Source organism: Carex rostrata, chromosome 2 (genome assembly GCF_964058835.1).
Source record: "Carex rostrata chromosome 2, lpCarRost1.2, whole genome shotgun sequence".
NCBI lineage: Eukaryota > Viridiplantae > Streptophyta > Magnoliopsida > Poales > Cyperaceae > Carex > Carex rostrata.
Window position 1 is genome coordinate 12,975,044 of NC_135919.1, and position 16,490 is coordinate 12,991,533.

Below are 16,490 nucleotides of genomic sequence, written 5' to 3' on the forward strand. Positions count from 1 at the left end.
CCTTGTTAGACTTAGAACAAACGAAGTATTCTCGCCAACTGCTGCTCAGGAGAGGTCATACAAAGAAGTACTTGCTCATGTGGTTCGCATAATTTCTAACAAGAGCAACGAGTCGCCGTGTGGAACATGTCGTGGTATGAATGTGCGCACTACACCTCAGAAGAAGCAGAGTCGAAAAGAAAGCTTAAAGGAAGTACTTCATGCCATGGAGCACAAACAAATATACGATCCTCCAGGAGAAACTGAAATTGGATACTATTTCATAATCAGGAAGTACATAAGATCTCTCCTCACTTTCTTTGGATCAGAAATTAAGCTAGGTGAGGAGACCTTAAATTTCAATTTTAAAAATTATGCGGTTCCTTGTTTTTGGCTTTTTTCCCATTGAGGACTACTTGACTACTGAGTGTGTAAATTTTATAATTTGTCCTTAAGTAAAATTTCAGCTTTCCATAGAGATTCCAACTGCTTCCCGATGATTTTTGAATTGCATTATTTGGATGAGCTTGCAGAATCGTGTATGCATTTGGCCAATTTCTATCAGCATCTGTTTCACAGATGGACAGAAGGAAAGGTAAGTGTTAAAACAAATTAATTGCTCCTTGGCACCGTAGGTAGAAGCAGAATTCAAATCAGAATCCAATCGAGACCAAAACTAACTGTCATTTTTAACCAGAAAAAATAAATTCAGGCCTTTACAATATCTTACACGTAAAATTTAAATCTTTGTGCGGAATTGCATCACGACATTTCTTGTAGGTGCAGCTTGTGACAGTATGACTTGAAAAATTGCACTGTTATAGAGGCTGCACCTAGATTATTAATAGATGTTATTGACTGAAAAGTATCCTTAAATAAAATAAAACAAAAAAACACAGAGAGAAACATTTTACTTTGTGATGAGCAAATTAGCGAGCTTAATTTTTTTGCAGGTTATACGCCATTGATGGGTATCAAGTACAGCCATGAGGCCCCACCTGTCATTCCAGGTAGTAAAGAGAGAAACAGTGCATTTTACTACCATAAATTTATTCTTGCTTTCTTTGATCTCAGATCACATTCTGCTCTTTTCTTCTCTCCTCCTTCAGCAGAAGGGCTGATCTCCTATTTGAAAGTGCTGGACTGCCCACTACCACTGCCTGCTAAATCTGGTACAGTTCCCACTTTCCAGTAAATTACTTATCTGCATCTGTGTTCCTATCTTTCTGCAGATTATTTATAATTTCCTTTTTTAATTTTTGGTGACAATTAAGAAGTCCATTTAGTGATGTTTTCCAAAGAAGTGGATGTGTACTCATACTACCTAAGGTACCTCCTAATTGAGAGAATGAGAGTCGAAATCAACGACCTGGAAATCCACTGCATGAGCATCACCCATGCAGCTGTGAGGAAACTATCCCCTAGTGAACCTTGGGATGCTTTGTTCAAAAGGTGCTACAGAGACAGAGAGATGGTGGAAGCAGGATCAACTGTAGGGAGACTTGGTGGAGAAATGCAAAGTCTCAGTCAAGGACATCCCGGCTTATATCACCCATGTAGAGCGAGGCATTCGAATTGCTTGTCAGATGGGCTATTTCCTCTCAGGCTGCTGTATTGATAGTTTTGAGATGTACAGTAGTGTTATTCACTGCCTTTAACGGCCCTTTAAAAAAGGCGGATCAAAACTGCCATCTCTCATCCGTGGCTGGTGGGGTTCTTCATGCGCTCTCTCTATTTATTCCCGGTGAGTTAATTTCATGAAGACATACATGATTTATGGACTTGGCTTCAGATAGTGGTGTTATATTTAATGTTTAGATATGCACCAGGCAGCAAGAGCTGAACAATGACCATAAATCTTTCTGGCACTAGGAATCAAAAAGTGAATAAAGGGAACTCCTGACCTTATGACATCTCTCCATCTCAAACTAAGAAATATCATTTGCTATTTCAGGAAGCCGAGATCAATTTGGAGAGCTTTCTATATTGAACAATCCGATGGTACAAGGTAGCGTCAACACTAAATTTATGAAATCATTATATGTACAAATTAATATGGGTTCTTGAATTTGATGTTTTATTCTGCATATGCTTGCCGGCACAAATTCAGGATCAAAATGTCAACAATTTGCAGGGCATCATAGATGATCTTGAATGCATTGGAGCTCTGATGATGTACCAGATAATAAGGAGACTTAGTTTATATATTAACGAAGAAGAGAAAGATAAGAAATGATAAAAATGAGTCATTTTCTCTGCAATTCAATTTAAAAGGACCAAATTAGTTTATTTAAGAGGTCGAGAAAGAAAAAAAAATTTCATTATTTTTGCTTTTTATAAAGCCACGCAATAATTAATTTTTCCTTTCCTTTCCTTCCCTCTTGATGCGTTGCTCTGGGCTAAGTTGGGTTTCAATAGGGCCACAAAGCACCGGGCCTGATCGTTAAATCGGAAATATTTGTTTCAAAAAATCGGAGATGTTGCATAATCAGCTATTCTTTTAATATACGTATTGAAATGAAACGGGTCAGTTAAGTAGTATATATCAATCGACACATATAATAACATAAAGTCTTGAGAGAAAGAACCAAATATTCCTTTTGATTTTGATCTTTCCTTCGCTCCCTTCCTAAATCTTCCTAATTAAGTTCCGAACTTCTCCTTCAGATCGGATCTCTGTCACACTGACAATGGCGGGAAGGCGTTTCTCTCTAGCAAACCCTAGATCGTTCTCCATTAGCAAGCCAATACTAGTGTTACTCTCTCTTTTCTCTCTCCTCGCTCTCTTCTTTGTTCTCTCCTCCAAAAACCCTAACGCCGACCGTAGTCGTTGGGCCACTTCCCCTATTCGCTACTTCCCCGCAGCTCTGGACGATTTCTTCTCTTCCCCGAATTCCATTTGCTCTGCTAGCTCTTCGTCTATGCAATTGAATGATCTCGTCATGTCTAGGAGGGAAAAGGAGAGGCTTTATGGCTCATCATCTGATCTGTGGGCTGGATCTCGGGTGCTCCAGGTCTATGTATATGAAATGCCATCAAAATTTACATGTGATTTGCTTAAGCTTTTTAGAGATACCTATAAGGAGACTACAAATTTAACATCGAATGGGAGCCCTGTGCATCGCCTCATTGAACAGGTAATTGTTTAATTTGTTAATCTGAATGAATACATAAAATTATGCTGGTATCCATGTAGGTACAAGTCCCTCTGTTGTTATACTTATTATAAGTTTAATTTAGCTCTAATAGTGTTTAATTTAAACTGACTCGTGCAATTTAACAGAACTTGAGCATGTTTAACAAGAATCAAGTTTGCTCAGTTATCCAGAACATGTAATGATACTTCAATTAAGTTAACTGTAGCCTCAGTTTACACTCTGCTGTGCATATAGCACAAAACAAGCTAACCATATGTGAAAATATAACCATCTCTGGTATATGTAGTTCAACCAGCCATGAAGAAAGATAAATTTAGATGTTGGATTTGGTTGTTTGATCTATCATTCACCTCTGCCTTTTGTCATTGATAGCATTCGGTCGACTACTGGCTGTGGAGGGATTTAATTGCCCCTGAGTCCGAGAGACTATTGAAGAATGTCAGAAGAGTCTACAGGCAAGAGGAAGCTGACTTGTTTTTCATACCATTCTTCACAACTATTAGCTTCTTCCTGCTTGAGAAACAAGAATGCAAGGCACTTTATCGGGTCTGAAGCATCTCTCCAGGTTTAATTTTGTGCTTATATATAGAGAACAGCAAATAAAGAATTATAAATTAAATGCCAAAATAAATAACTAAGATGTCTTGACTAGGACTAAAGTTGAGTCTCCTAATTTTTTTTTCCTACAGTGGGTAGGCAAAGTTCTCTTCATACTAATGCAATTACACCGTTTAGTATAATTACTACACTGATGTGTTTTGCACTTTTGATATATCTTTTAGGAAAATTGCATATGATTTTTTTTTTTAAATAGTGGGTAGGCCCACCGATTTTTCATTAAACGAAAAACCATTACAATGTTGAACCTGTACCACCTTTCTGGTACCAAAACAACAGAACTGAGAAACATACAAACTACATGCTACCAAGGAACAAGCAATACCCAGATAAGCATGAAACTACCTAGAACAATAAGAAAGTCTACTAGCTGCTACTACCAGAATATCAAATCTACTAACAATATAACAAAACATAGCTTTTTACCAAACAGACCCTACAAAACAAGTAAATCACAAAAACTTCAAGTGAAAGCCTGCTTCTCAAATGCCATCTTCCAGACTTGGAGCTAACAAACCAAAAGACTGACAACTGAAAACCACATCTCTTTCAAATAGGTCCTCCAAAAAACAAACAATCACATAAGTTGCACTTGAAGGTCTTCTTTGCGAATTCCATCCTCCAAAGTTCTCTTCTCCACTCATATGGATTGTATCCTGTGCTCCCTCCAAGGAAGTTATGATAGTAGTTCCTAAGAGGTCCTTCACATCACAAGGAATAATCAAGTTAAGTTGATCACTCATATCAGTTTTCTGATTTTGAGCCCAAAATTTAGCCACTTTTAGAATTTTTGACCCTATAACCTAAATGTTTTTCACCTGTCCATCTTGAAAGATAATTATATTTCTTTCTAACCAAATGTTCCAAATAACAGCACCTCTAACAAGTTCAACTAAATTTGCATCCTTAAGAGGGATACAGTTACCAATATCCCACAATTCCTGTATTGAAGTCATTTCAAAATCAAATCCATTATGCAAAGCTATCCATTGCCAAATAGAACTAGCTACTGAACATTGAACAAATAGGTGGTCTACTGTTTCTAAACCATCACAAAACACAGTGTGGATCCCAATCAAAACCTTTTTTAAGTAAATTATCTCTAGTTAAAATTCTGTTTTGCCTAACAAGCCACAGAAACAAAAAAATTACTTGCAAAGGAATTTTGGCCTTCCAAATACCAGCAAACCTGTTATCTGGAATTCCTCCAAATTCCAACCAAACATACATAGAGTGCACTGTGAATTCCCCTTTTTCATTCCATCTTTACAGAATCTGGTCATCTAGGTCATGCAGTTTGAAATTATGGAACATTTCTAATAAAGCACACCATTCCCTAAGATATATGCCCATTAAGCTGTCTAGAAGAAGGAATATCAATCCTATTAGATTGGAAAACTTCATGGACAAGTATGTCTTTATCAGTGCCACATCACCCATCCACCTGTTCTTCAAATATTTGACTGTAAAACCATTACCAATTTTCCAATTGGTGTTTACTTTGAGCAAATTTCTTTGCTTTAGAATGTCTTTGAAAGGGAAGACATTTCTCTACTAATTCCTGTAACCCCATATTTCTCAATCAAAATTGTTTTCCAAGCACCTGTAACTCTAGTATCATAAAAACACATAAACCACTTAGTTAACAATTCTCTGTTCATATTATTAAGGTCTAAAGCCCCCCCCCCCCCCCCCCCCCCCCCCGAAGTTTACTTCTTCTACAGATACGAGAGCAATTAGGGAAGGTTTTTTCCCTCACTGTATAACCTCCAAACCACAGAAATTTTCGACGTAATCTGTCAATTTTATATCTAATTTTACTAGGCATCTTGTATAATGATAACCAATACAGAGGAATAGCCGAAACCACTGAATTCAAAAAGGTAATCCTACCCTGAAGGATCATTAACTTGCTTTTCCAACCCTGTAAATATTTCTCCACTTTTTCAACTACTTTATTCCAGTCATTAAGCTGTAATTTCTTCCAGTGGAGTGGCACTCCTAGATACATAATTGGTAATTCAACAACCTTACATCCAAGTAAAGAAGCTAGCTCCTGACCCTCTGAATCATCTAAGTTTAGCGGTACCATTTCGCTTTTATCAAAATTTATTTTTAAACCTGATAGATTGTCAAAACAAAGTAAAATCCATTTTAGACTAAGAATCATTTTCTTGTCTGCTTTGAGAAACAGTAAAGTGTTGTCAGCGAAATGTAAATTCAAAACATTTCCAAAATTTAAACAATCACCTAACCCTTGAATCAGTTAGCTGATTGAGTCCTTTTCAGAAAATTGCATATGTAGCCTAGAAAACCTTAAAATGTCAGGTAAGCTTGCAAAATGAGAATGATACACGTTGCTTTCTAAATGTATGAGATTATCTCCTTGCCCCTAATGTGTATCTTAGAAAAAATTTTGGCCCTTGATTCCTGGTATTTCTATAGAGTAACAGTGAGAAAGGAGGGGTATTTTAGACATCTTTTGAATAAGAAAGGAAAGGAGGGAAACTGGTACTGAATATTTTTTTACCTTTTAACACACAGATGCCTAAAATTGAATAGAAATGCATAATCTGTGCTCAATTGTACATTTAATTTGATCTAATTTTAATAACTCGTTTAATTACATTTTTCTAAATCTCTAATGTATTATACTTAGAATCTAATGAAAATCATATTTGTTTTATCTGTTAATTCTTCCAGGAAGCGTTGAAATGGGTGACAGACCAGGCAGCATGGAAAAGGTCAGAAGGTAGGGACCACATACTACCAGTACACCATCCCTGGTCATTCAAGTCAGTACGTAGATTTATGAAGAAAGCAATTTGGCTTCTACCAGACATGGACAACACTGGAAACTGGTACTGAAATTCAACCTTGGAAATATATTATTTTCTAATGTATTTTTTAAATTGACCTCTTAAAATTCAGGTACAAACCAGGCGAGGTATGCCTTGCAAAGGATGTGATACTTCCTTATGTACCAAATGTTCAGCTCTGTGATGCTAAGTGCTTATCAGAAACCCAGTCAAAAAGAAGTGCACTACTCTTCTTTAGGGGAAGACTAAAGCGAAATGCGGTAAGTCTATTTATCTTACAGTAGCATCATTTTTACTTCAATTTCAGGTTGATTCCTAGCTTGTTTATGTATCATTTGCTTTTGAGATGTTGTGGAACATACAGAAGTTGTATGTAATCCAATTGCAAATTTTTTTTTAATTCCTTGCATTTGCAAAAGAGCCCCTCTGATTGTTGGAGAAAAGTTAGCGAACTTTTCCTATTTCAACTATTTGGATAATTCAAATTAGTCTTCAGCAGCATTATTAATATTAGATCATGATAAAATAGAATCCTATAAGAAGTTTTATTTACTATTAGATCATGATAAAATAGAATCCAATAAGAAGTTTTATTTATGCTTATAAGAAATACGATTAAACTTGTGATTAAATTGTTTAACCGATTTGGACACCCTGGCATTAAAATTCTATAAAGTCTCATCGCCATTAAATGGCAATTAAACAAAAAATTGATAAAAACCATCAAAAATCTCACTGTTAAAGTTTGAAATTGCTCTGAGAAATGTTTGTTTTCATTGAGAAGATTTTATAAAATGGATCACACGTTATTCTTAATTCTGGTTATTTCACATATGATTGTTCTCAGCGCCTTTAGTAAAAATAATGGGACACTTTATGGATTTCCAATAATGCTGGAGCTTAACTGTGAGTACTCAAGAGTTAAAAGCATTTTGCATTTTGCGAGCTTGTATGGTATAAGCAATATTGACATTTATTTAATGTGCTGGCCTCTTCAGTTCCTTTTAAATATTTAATGCATCTTTGTAATTAGGGAGGAAAAATACGCAGTAAACTGGGAGAGGTGCTTAAAGGTGCCGATGGGGTTATTATCGAAGAAGGCACAGCTGGAGAAGGTGGTAGAGAATTAGCTCAGAATGGCATGCGCAGGTAAAGAAAAAAATTATGCCAAGTAGCTTAGTTGCCATTTTGCAATCTTGATCGGTTTTTTCGGTCAATATTTAAAACTTAAGTGCCTTCCTTGCATAAAACCATAACTAACCGCCAAATCCTCCCTATTTTTTGAGGTTTTGCAAGTCTTAGGGAGATTTATTTTGATAAAGAAATCCCCTGTACAACTAATTCTAAACAATTTTTTTGCCTCTGTTTACCCCTTTTGACTGAATATATCTTTTCTGATATGATATACCCTTTTGATGTGATGTATTTTTTTTATCAACTATGCTGTAATTGAGTATACCTTTTACTATTTCTGTGTAACATTTTTTGGTGTGGTCAGTAATAGTCTTCTAAACTTTATAGGTCAGTGTTTTGTTTATGCCCGGCTGGCGACACACCTTCCTCTGCACGTCTTTTTGATGCTATTGTGAGTGGGTGCATACCTGTTGTAGTTAGTGACGAACTGGAGGTTCCATTTGAAGGTCTACTACAGTACAAGAGAGTAAATTTTTGGAACCTTCTTTGTCTTTCGAAGGAAAATGATTTTTTTAACCTGTATTACCTCCTCTCCCATTTGCCTGAATTATTCTTTGGCAACCTCTTGTTATTAAGAGAAGGAATTAAGAAAGAACCAATGAAGAATTGTGGTACTTGGTAATTTGCAGATCTGAGAGAGAAATTTGGAGAAGGGCCGCATTGGAGACATTAGAATTTTTTTTAATAGGATTAAAAGCCAAACATTTAAAATCTGCTTCTGGGGTCATTAAAGTTTTGCTAACTGCTAAAACATTCCATTTCGGGTCTACCAGAGATATTATCATTTACAGTAGGATGCCATGCATAATCCAACACTAGTAATATAACAAGATTGTCAAGGTGCACCAAACCAGCCAAAGTCTGTCCAGAATTTGTGCAGACTCTTGTTTTCTATCGGACAGTATATATGAAAAAACATTGGACCCTTATGATCCATGAAGAATCCCTTGAACTGATTCCAAATACAAATATTTCTCTTCTAAAATGGAGTAGAAGGGCATCTGAAATAAAGCTGCCTGGAATAGAACAACTCAATTTCAGTATATTTTGTCCATTCTGGCCAAATCAGACCACTATTTAGAGCCAGTGCAAAACTGAAGGGTTTTTTTTTTTTTCCATTTTCATTATTGGGGTAGAATCTGACCACTAGTTTGGTCCAGAATGGAAAAAAAAAATTAGATAATTTAGACAGTATATTCTATCTTTTGTTGGCATGCATGATTATTCTATGGTCAAAAACCTTAATTGCTTACCCCGTCTTTTTTTTTCTTTGAAAAACTCAGATCGTGTTGTTTGTCAACTCAAGTGATGCAGTTCAACCAGGATGGCTTTTAGAGTACCTTAGAGGAATTGACTCAACAAAAATCCAGGAGATGCAAACCAACCTTGCCGAGGTTCTAATGAGTTGCTTTTTTTTTGCTTCTTAGAGTTTAAGATATACTTTTATACTTCCATCGAAGAGTTTCTGATGTGAATTTGTTTGCCAGTACTCGAGACACTTTGTATATTCTAGCCCTGCTCTGCCACTCGGACCAGAAGACTTGACGTGGAGAATGGTATCCATTTCTGATTCCTAATTCTGGTTCTTATATTTTCGTGAAGTCATGAATGTTTTAGTAGTGTCACTTTATTTTATTTCAAGAGTGTGGTTATGGTAATATGCATATTACAGATTGACCCGTGCTATGGATCCATATCTCTATTTTTAAAGTTCAAACATTTGACCCGAAATGTTAAAACATGATCTCCATATGAAAATATACCTGAAAGACCAAATATAACTGTTTGAACTTTGAAAATAAAGATATAAATCACCGGTCAATCTGTAATATGTATTTCTCCATGGCCTCACTCTTATTTCAAATTTTACAAAGTACTGTGTAATTTATAATGAAAACTGAAAAATAATTTTTATATTATAAACAATTAACTCATTTGCAAATCTATGGAAAGTTTGGTAAGAAGTTGGATGAAACCTAGTCATCTATCTGGAATCTTCAACGTTTATAAATTGTATAGGGGTGATCTTTCAGACTTAAAAAGTCACTTTCATGGATCTTGACTTGCAATATTATAACTCAGATTGCAGGTAAGCTGACCCGCATCAATCAGTGCATAGCCAGGTCAACACACATGGACCAAGGACCCAGGTTTGAGTGCACTTGCAAAGCTAGCAACAACACACGAGTTCGCCCCTCATTTTAGCAAGAAGATAGTTTTGTTTGTTTGTTTCGAAAAAGTTTTGTTTGTTTGTTTCAAATAGTAAGGGAGAATGTGATATGTACATTACTGAATGCGTACCTAATTTGAGACCACCTTTTGTGCACTTGTTTAATGCTGAGTTTAGAGGCTAGCTTAATATTATGTCACGACATTGTTAGCATGAATGCACATGTGCCACATAACTCCAAAATTTATAGACTTCAAAAGATGAATTTAAATTGTTTAAATCAATACATTTACCAGTAAAGTGTTTACATATAAAATTTATCATTTTTTCAAAATATTTTACCAAAAAATGATACAAAAATAAATGCATTAAAATTAAAAAAAAAACTCTCACATTTGATCATTTAACTTGATATTAGATAAATTTTAAATTTTAATTTTTGCATATAAATGCACCACTTATGAAATAAATTAGCTTGAATGGCTTAAACTTGTTCTTTGAAGCCGATTTGATAGATTTTGAAACCTACAGTATTTAGACTAAATACCATTGATGTCACGTTAGCTGAAAGTTTTGTCAGGATATTGCCTGGCATGCAAGAAGATGAAGTTACAATATCCTAGTCAACACAAAATTAAGAAACCAAAATTGCAATATTTAGTCAGATAAAATATGCAGGTAATAACACATGTCACAAGTACCTGCTTCAGAATTACACTGAAAAAAAGTTATCTCGCTAGCAAATGTAACCCTAAACACAGATGATCTGCAGAAGAATATAATCAAGGCTAAACAGATTTTTTTACAGAACTTTTCAGCACCAAAGAGTACCATACGACAAGAAAATCATCATGAGGCCAAAAACAACTATTGCATCTCATGCCGTACGCACAACTGCATCATCGAGAATACTACAGAGAAGGGGAGGGAAAAAAAAATCAAAGAAGTGGCATATTAGTGAGATTTTAAAACAGTAAAGAGCTCAAAACGGTCATGTTGAGAGTTATCAAGCACTGCTCTTATTTCCACCAAATAAGGCTTCTAAATTTTGAAATTACGACAATTATACTCAAAACCAAGGAAAAAGATTTCATAGCCTATGAGCATTTATATTTCTGAAGTATTCATGCTAACATGCTCTTCTATATGTTTATTAATTTGGTAACTATGCAAATTAAGCTGGAGCTACAGCTTGCACCTTCAAATGTTTTGTCAGGTTAATATAACACCCCAAACTGTGCAAGTATAGAAACAGTGTAAATGCATACCTTCAAATAAACAAGCTATGCAAAGAAACCCCGACAATTTACTGAACCACAGCGGCACCTCTTAGCACTACTGTACTCCTCAGTACCAATATTCCCGTAATCAAAAGTCAATTCAGTCATTGGCGGTATATGTTTCATTGCAAAGAACATAATATGCGGGTGCCCCTCATCCCCATGGTCAAACAACACTGGCTGCCAAAACAGATTTGGGTTGCAACTATGGTTCATGAACCTTGACACGTTACCCGTGTTCTTTGCACTGATCTTTATTGGTAAAGGTTTGAAAATCTCCATTGACCCAGTACCCATGCCAGGTTCGCCTATTAATTCAGTGCCAAAATTCCATTTTAGGGTTTTCTCTCCCGGGCATGCAGCTTTGAACAGGTAGTGATCTTCCTCATCATCTAGGTTAACCCTGACCTCGTCAACAACCTCACCAGTATACTCACAGACAAATGTGCCAGCACGTATCGGGTCCCATGAGCGGAGCCCCCACCCGCAATTCTCAGTTTTGAAAACCTCAAAATGGAGCTTGGTACCCTTTTGGGAAACCCTATTTCGACAATGTGCATTGCATTGGCAAGTTGGGTTGCACTCATAGACCATTGTTTTGCGACCAACAAGAAGGCCCGTCGAACTATATGGCAACTCAGATCCATGTGAGTGAGAACACGTGCAATTCGGGTCAGCTGGCAAGCATACACCAGGACATTTGCAACCAGGCAAGGGACTCATTAAATTAGGTTGCTTTAAGTACTGGACATGGGTCGCATAAGTGAAGTGACTAGGCCCTCTTTCACCATCTACCTCATTTACAAGACAAACAGGTGTATTTTCTACCCCAGATGACAAATCAGGCAGTATGACCTGGCCCCGCAAACTAGGGTTTTCTGTCCACCTTTGAGCCATTTTGAATACCGATGTTCCAGCAGGTTGACCTGGTTCTCGTATCAGCTTATATTTGAAAATGCTAAACCCACCTTTAGCCCTATCCTTCCATGAATTTTGGATTTTGTACAGCCCGTCATACATGTAAATCCTACCGGTTGGTACACTCGGGTCCTTGAGACCTCTCACAACCCTGACTGGATTCTTTCGGTGAAGGCTCTTCTCCAGTGCTAAATTACCCTTCTCCAGTTTCTGGTCACCATTACCCCCTTGGCCAGTATAGACCAAGATATTGGGGTCATCTTCGTCATTTTCATACCCTCCTGCCGATACAATACAAATGGCCACAGATTCTTCTTCATCCCCATACTTGGACATGTAATCAATCCCCCCCATGCTTGGTGCATGGAGGCCTATGACACACATTTCCATCCGGAAAAAAAAGATGTCCCCAACGTACACCCCTGGGACGGACCCAACACGCTTTCCTATATTTGCTTTGAGGTTTCCACTTGTCATAATTGACCCTGCTTTGAGATCCGCACGTTGTTTTGCATCATGTATCTCATCCAATTGGAGAAGTTTCCTCCGAAGAGCATCAAAAATCATTAAAACCACCTCCACATCTTCTCTGGGGTCACCAGTACAAGGTGCTTGGAGAGACAAGTCATGGACAGTGAATGGTTGATTAGGTTTGGATTTCTTTGGCTTCTGTGTTGAAGGCCCGTCTGTGGTTCCATGACTCCCTTGCGTGCTGCCCCGTGTACTGTAACCTGACAAGAGGGAGGAACGCTTTATCTTTCGACCTGAAGTTGAGGTGTGAGTATTAAAATACTCTTCCTCATCTTCTTCTTCATCTACTACTCTCATGGGGGTCTTAAAGGAAGAGATAGGAGTTGCATTAATGGGTCCGTTTGAAGTTGGTCTGACCCCAGACGGGCCAGGGACGGGGTTGGGAGTGGAGGACTGGGGAAAGAAGGTGAAAGGTGGGTTGGTGGAGGTACCAGATTCAGGTCCCGGCTGAAATGGAGAGTATGGAGTCACACGAATCAATGGAGGGGAGGTTGTGTTTTCTGTGACTGTGTGAAACCCTAACGGGGTAGGAAACATTGGAGCAAGTGTTCGCATGGGTTTCGGGTCTAGGACATCTTGATCTGACCCGTCTTCTTGGTTCACAGGTTTTTTGCTGAAAGGGGGCCCATCCTCTTCTTTGTTCACAGGCATTTTGCTGAAAGAAAGAATAATTAGGCATTATGTGTGAAACTACGACCATAGATTTGCAGATTAAACTTTACAAAGATCCTTTTTATTTTGATATCACATATTTTTTCTATATTCAATTTGATATTGGTTTGATTCGTACCTGCCTTTCCTGGGCCGTCCTCTGCCCATTGCTAAACAAGTGAATTTTACCAGTAGTACTCACACCTACAATCATAATTTAGTTATTGATCAGAATAGTGACTCCGGTTGGGTTTCATTTCTAGCCTACCCTAACTTGTTTGCAACTAAAGGCTTTGTTGTTGTTTGTTATTGATCAGAATAAGAAAGAAAATGAAAATTTGCATGGTTTAAAAAATAAATAAGAATATGCTAACAGAGAATTTTGTATTTAATACATTTATTAACACTAACCATTCCGAATTGTAACCAACTTGGTGCTTTCAATTGAGAGGGAACTAAGATCGTGCTAATTTGCAATCTATAGATTTTTTCTCTCACTAAGTTAACTAATGAAAATACAGCTGTAAGAGTAAAGTAATGGAACTTCCTAAAAGGGAAAATCCTCACTGCCATAGAATCCAATGGCATTGTGTTCTATGTCAACGGATGTGAGCACTACAAAGGAAGCTAATAATAGACTGTGAAGAGAGGAAAAAGGAAATCTAGAATTTGTTATCTGGCAGTAGAACAAATAGGGTAAAAAAGTAAAACTATATTTGTGGGAAATGAATCAAAAGTAGTTAACTCAGAGAAGTTTAGCTAATAGTGAGTAAAATAAAAATAATAATAAATTGTAATAGAAAAAAAGGTACTCTATTCCTCTCTTGAAACCGAGGGAAAGGATTATAGACCAGAAGAAACTGAACTCAGGAAACGAAAGCTAGAATTCACCAAATTTTTAAGTCAAGAAACAGGTAGTAATCCATGAACAAGGGAATTTAAGATAAATAAACCAATCTTAGACAAACAACTAAACCATTAAGAGTCGAGTTCCGAGCAAAAAGGCTTCTCTTAGAAATCCAATCTTTTAAATTGATTTGACAAGATTTCAATCCCTAAAACACAAAGAACCAGCTAAAATGAACAAAAAATGGAGTTCTAAACAGGAATTGAACAAAGTGATATAAGAAAATTACCTCTACAAAAAATAACACGCTCTCTATGCTAGAATAGATTCGACCTTGCCATAGTTTGTGAAATTATTGCCAGGTATGTGATCTAGCATTTCCTCCCCTTCCTCTCTCTAGTTCTTCACGCTTTGCACTTTTGTAAGAGAGGAAGCTTGGAATTCAGGCCAAGATTAATTACTAGGCTCTATTTTGTGTATTTGTAATGCATTTACTTCTATTTTGCCTATCCCAACTTGTTTGGGACTAAAGGCTTAGTTGTTGTTGTTGTTGTTGTTAATCATAAAATTGTAATTATTTACATCCGGTTTGAAAACACAATAAATGAGAAAACCACATAGGAAATTTGTGGGGTGATGAGAAATAAGGAGTAACAATTTGAACCCTTAGATCTCCTTGAGATTCTCTTGAAGCAAAAGTACATTTGATCCCATTTCCTTACATCATGAAAGAATCGTTTGTTTTGATCCTACTGCGCTTTCCTAATATCTCCTGGTATGAACTACTAAGACTCAAAATTATGTTAAAATAATTCTTTTTCCTAAGTTTTAAGCAGACAATGCTCAGCCCCACTGCATCGTTTGAAAGTAGCAGTTCGATACTCATGTAATTTTCAAGGTGTATCTTGCACAAAATAACAGCAGAAGGATTCTAATCGAAAAATGGGGCCACCAAACTTAGGGGGGCAACCCAATACATGGTGCTTGCAATTAAGAGGGAATTAAGATTGTGCTAATTTGCAATCTAGAGATTTTTTCCCACTAAGTTAACTTATGAAAATACAGCTGTAAGAGTAAAGTAATGGAACTTCCTAAAAGGGAAAATCCCCGCTGCCTTGGAATCCAATGACATTGTGTTATATGTCAACGGATGTGAACACTACAAAGGAAGCTAATAATAGACTGTGAAGAGAGGAAAAAGGAAATCTAGAATTTGTTATCTGGCAGTAGAACAAATAGGGTAAAAAGTAAAATTATATTTGTGAGCAATGAATCAGTAGTTAACTCAGAGAAGTTTGGCTAAAAGTGAGTAAAATAAAAATAAGAATAAATTGTGATAGAAAAAAATAGTACTCTCTTCCTCTCTTGAAACCGAGGGTAAGGATTAAAGACCAGAGTAAACTAAACACTGAAAACGAAGACTAGAATTCACAAAAGTTTTAAAAACAAGGAATAGCTACTAACCCATGAACAAGGAATTTTAAGATAAATAAGAGAGAGATTATAAAACTCAAGCTAATGAAACAAACCCTAGGATGAACAACTAAACCATTAAGAGTCGAGTTCCGAGGAAAAAACTTCTCTAAGAAATCCAATCTTTAAGCTGATTTGACGAGATTTCAACCACTAAAACCCAAAGAACCAGCTAAAACCCAAAGAACCAGCTAAAATGAAACAAAAATGGAATTTTAAACAGGAAATGGAGAAAATGATCTAAAAATTACCTCTACAGAATAGAACACACTCTCCGCGAGAATAGATTCGACCTTGTCATAGTTCGTGAAAGAAGTATTGTCAGGTGCTTGATCTAGCGTTTGCTCCTCTCTCTCTCTCTCTCTCTAGTTCTTCACGTTGTGCACTTTCGTTTTCGTAAGAGGGGCGGCTTGGAATTCGGGCCGGGTATAAGTAACAGGGCTCCATTTTGTGTATTAAATGCATTTATTTATGTTTGTTTATATAATCATTCATAATTAAATGAGTAAACCAGGTCGGAAATTTGGGGTAAAGATATTAAGACGGCAGTTTATGCTTCATGAAGCGTATACACAATAGATCCAAAACATTGCTGGCTTGCTGCATATGAATCGTGCGCTACGTGAAGCAAAAACAACTCTGTTAATCTCTGTACCCGAAATTTGCGGGATGATGAATAACGGGTAACAATTTGAACCCTTAGATCTCCTCGAGATTCTTGAAGCAAAAGTACATTTTTTTTTCTTTTTGGAAAAAGGGCATAAAGCCAGCAAAAGTACATTTTATGATTTTTTTTCCCATTTCCTTGCGTCGTGGTCTCGTCTCTCGTGGAAGAATTGTTTGTTCGTTCCT

General features: G+C 36.7%; 2 protein-coding genes across 3 annotated transcripts; one reads left to right on the forward strand and one right to left on the reverse strand.

The window, feature by feature from the left end:
- Positions 1–2,566: 2,566 nt before the first annotated feature.
- Positions 2,567–10,103, forward strand: LOC144575776 (Exostosin family protein). The gene is made up of 9 exons (XM_078326017.1): positions 2,567–3,116; positions 3,510–3,683; positions 6,459–6,616; positions 6,687–6,834; positions 7,608–7,723; positions 8,096–8,234; positions 9,052–9,162; positions 9,256–9,324; positions 9,851–10,103. The coding sequence occupies exons 1-9, from the start codon at positions 2,670–2,672 to the stop codon at positions 9,971–9,973; spliced, it is 1,485 nt and encodes a 494-aa protein (XP_078182143.1). The 5' UTR covers positions 2,567–2,669; the 3' UTR covers positions 9,974–10,103.
- Positions 10,104–10,572: 469 nt separating this feature from the next.
- LOC144575782 (histone-lysine N-methyltransferase, H3 lysine-9 specific SUVH1-like) lies at positions 10,573–16,092 on the reverse strand. Of its 2 annotated transcripts, XM_078326031.1 has the most exons (4): positions 15,890–16,092; positions 13,458–13,522; positions 11,207–13,322; positions 10,573–10,849 (listed from the first exon to the last, which is right to left on the reverse strand). In XM_078326031.1, the coding sequence occupies exons 2-3, from the start codon at positions 13,484–13,486 to the stop codon at positions 11,222–11,224; spliced, it is 2,130 nt and encodes a 709-aa protein (XP_078182157.1). In that variant the 5' UTR covers positions 13,487–13,522; positions 15,890–16,092; the 3' UTR covers positions 10,573–10,849; positions 11,207–11,221. The 2 variants fall into 2 exon arrangements, with proteins under 2 accessions (XP_078182157.1, XP_078182164.1); XM_078326038.1 differs by lacking the exon at positions 13,458–13,522 and having other exon boundaries at positions 15,890–16,022.
- Between the last annotated feature and the right edge of the window lie 398 nt (positions 16,093–16,490).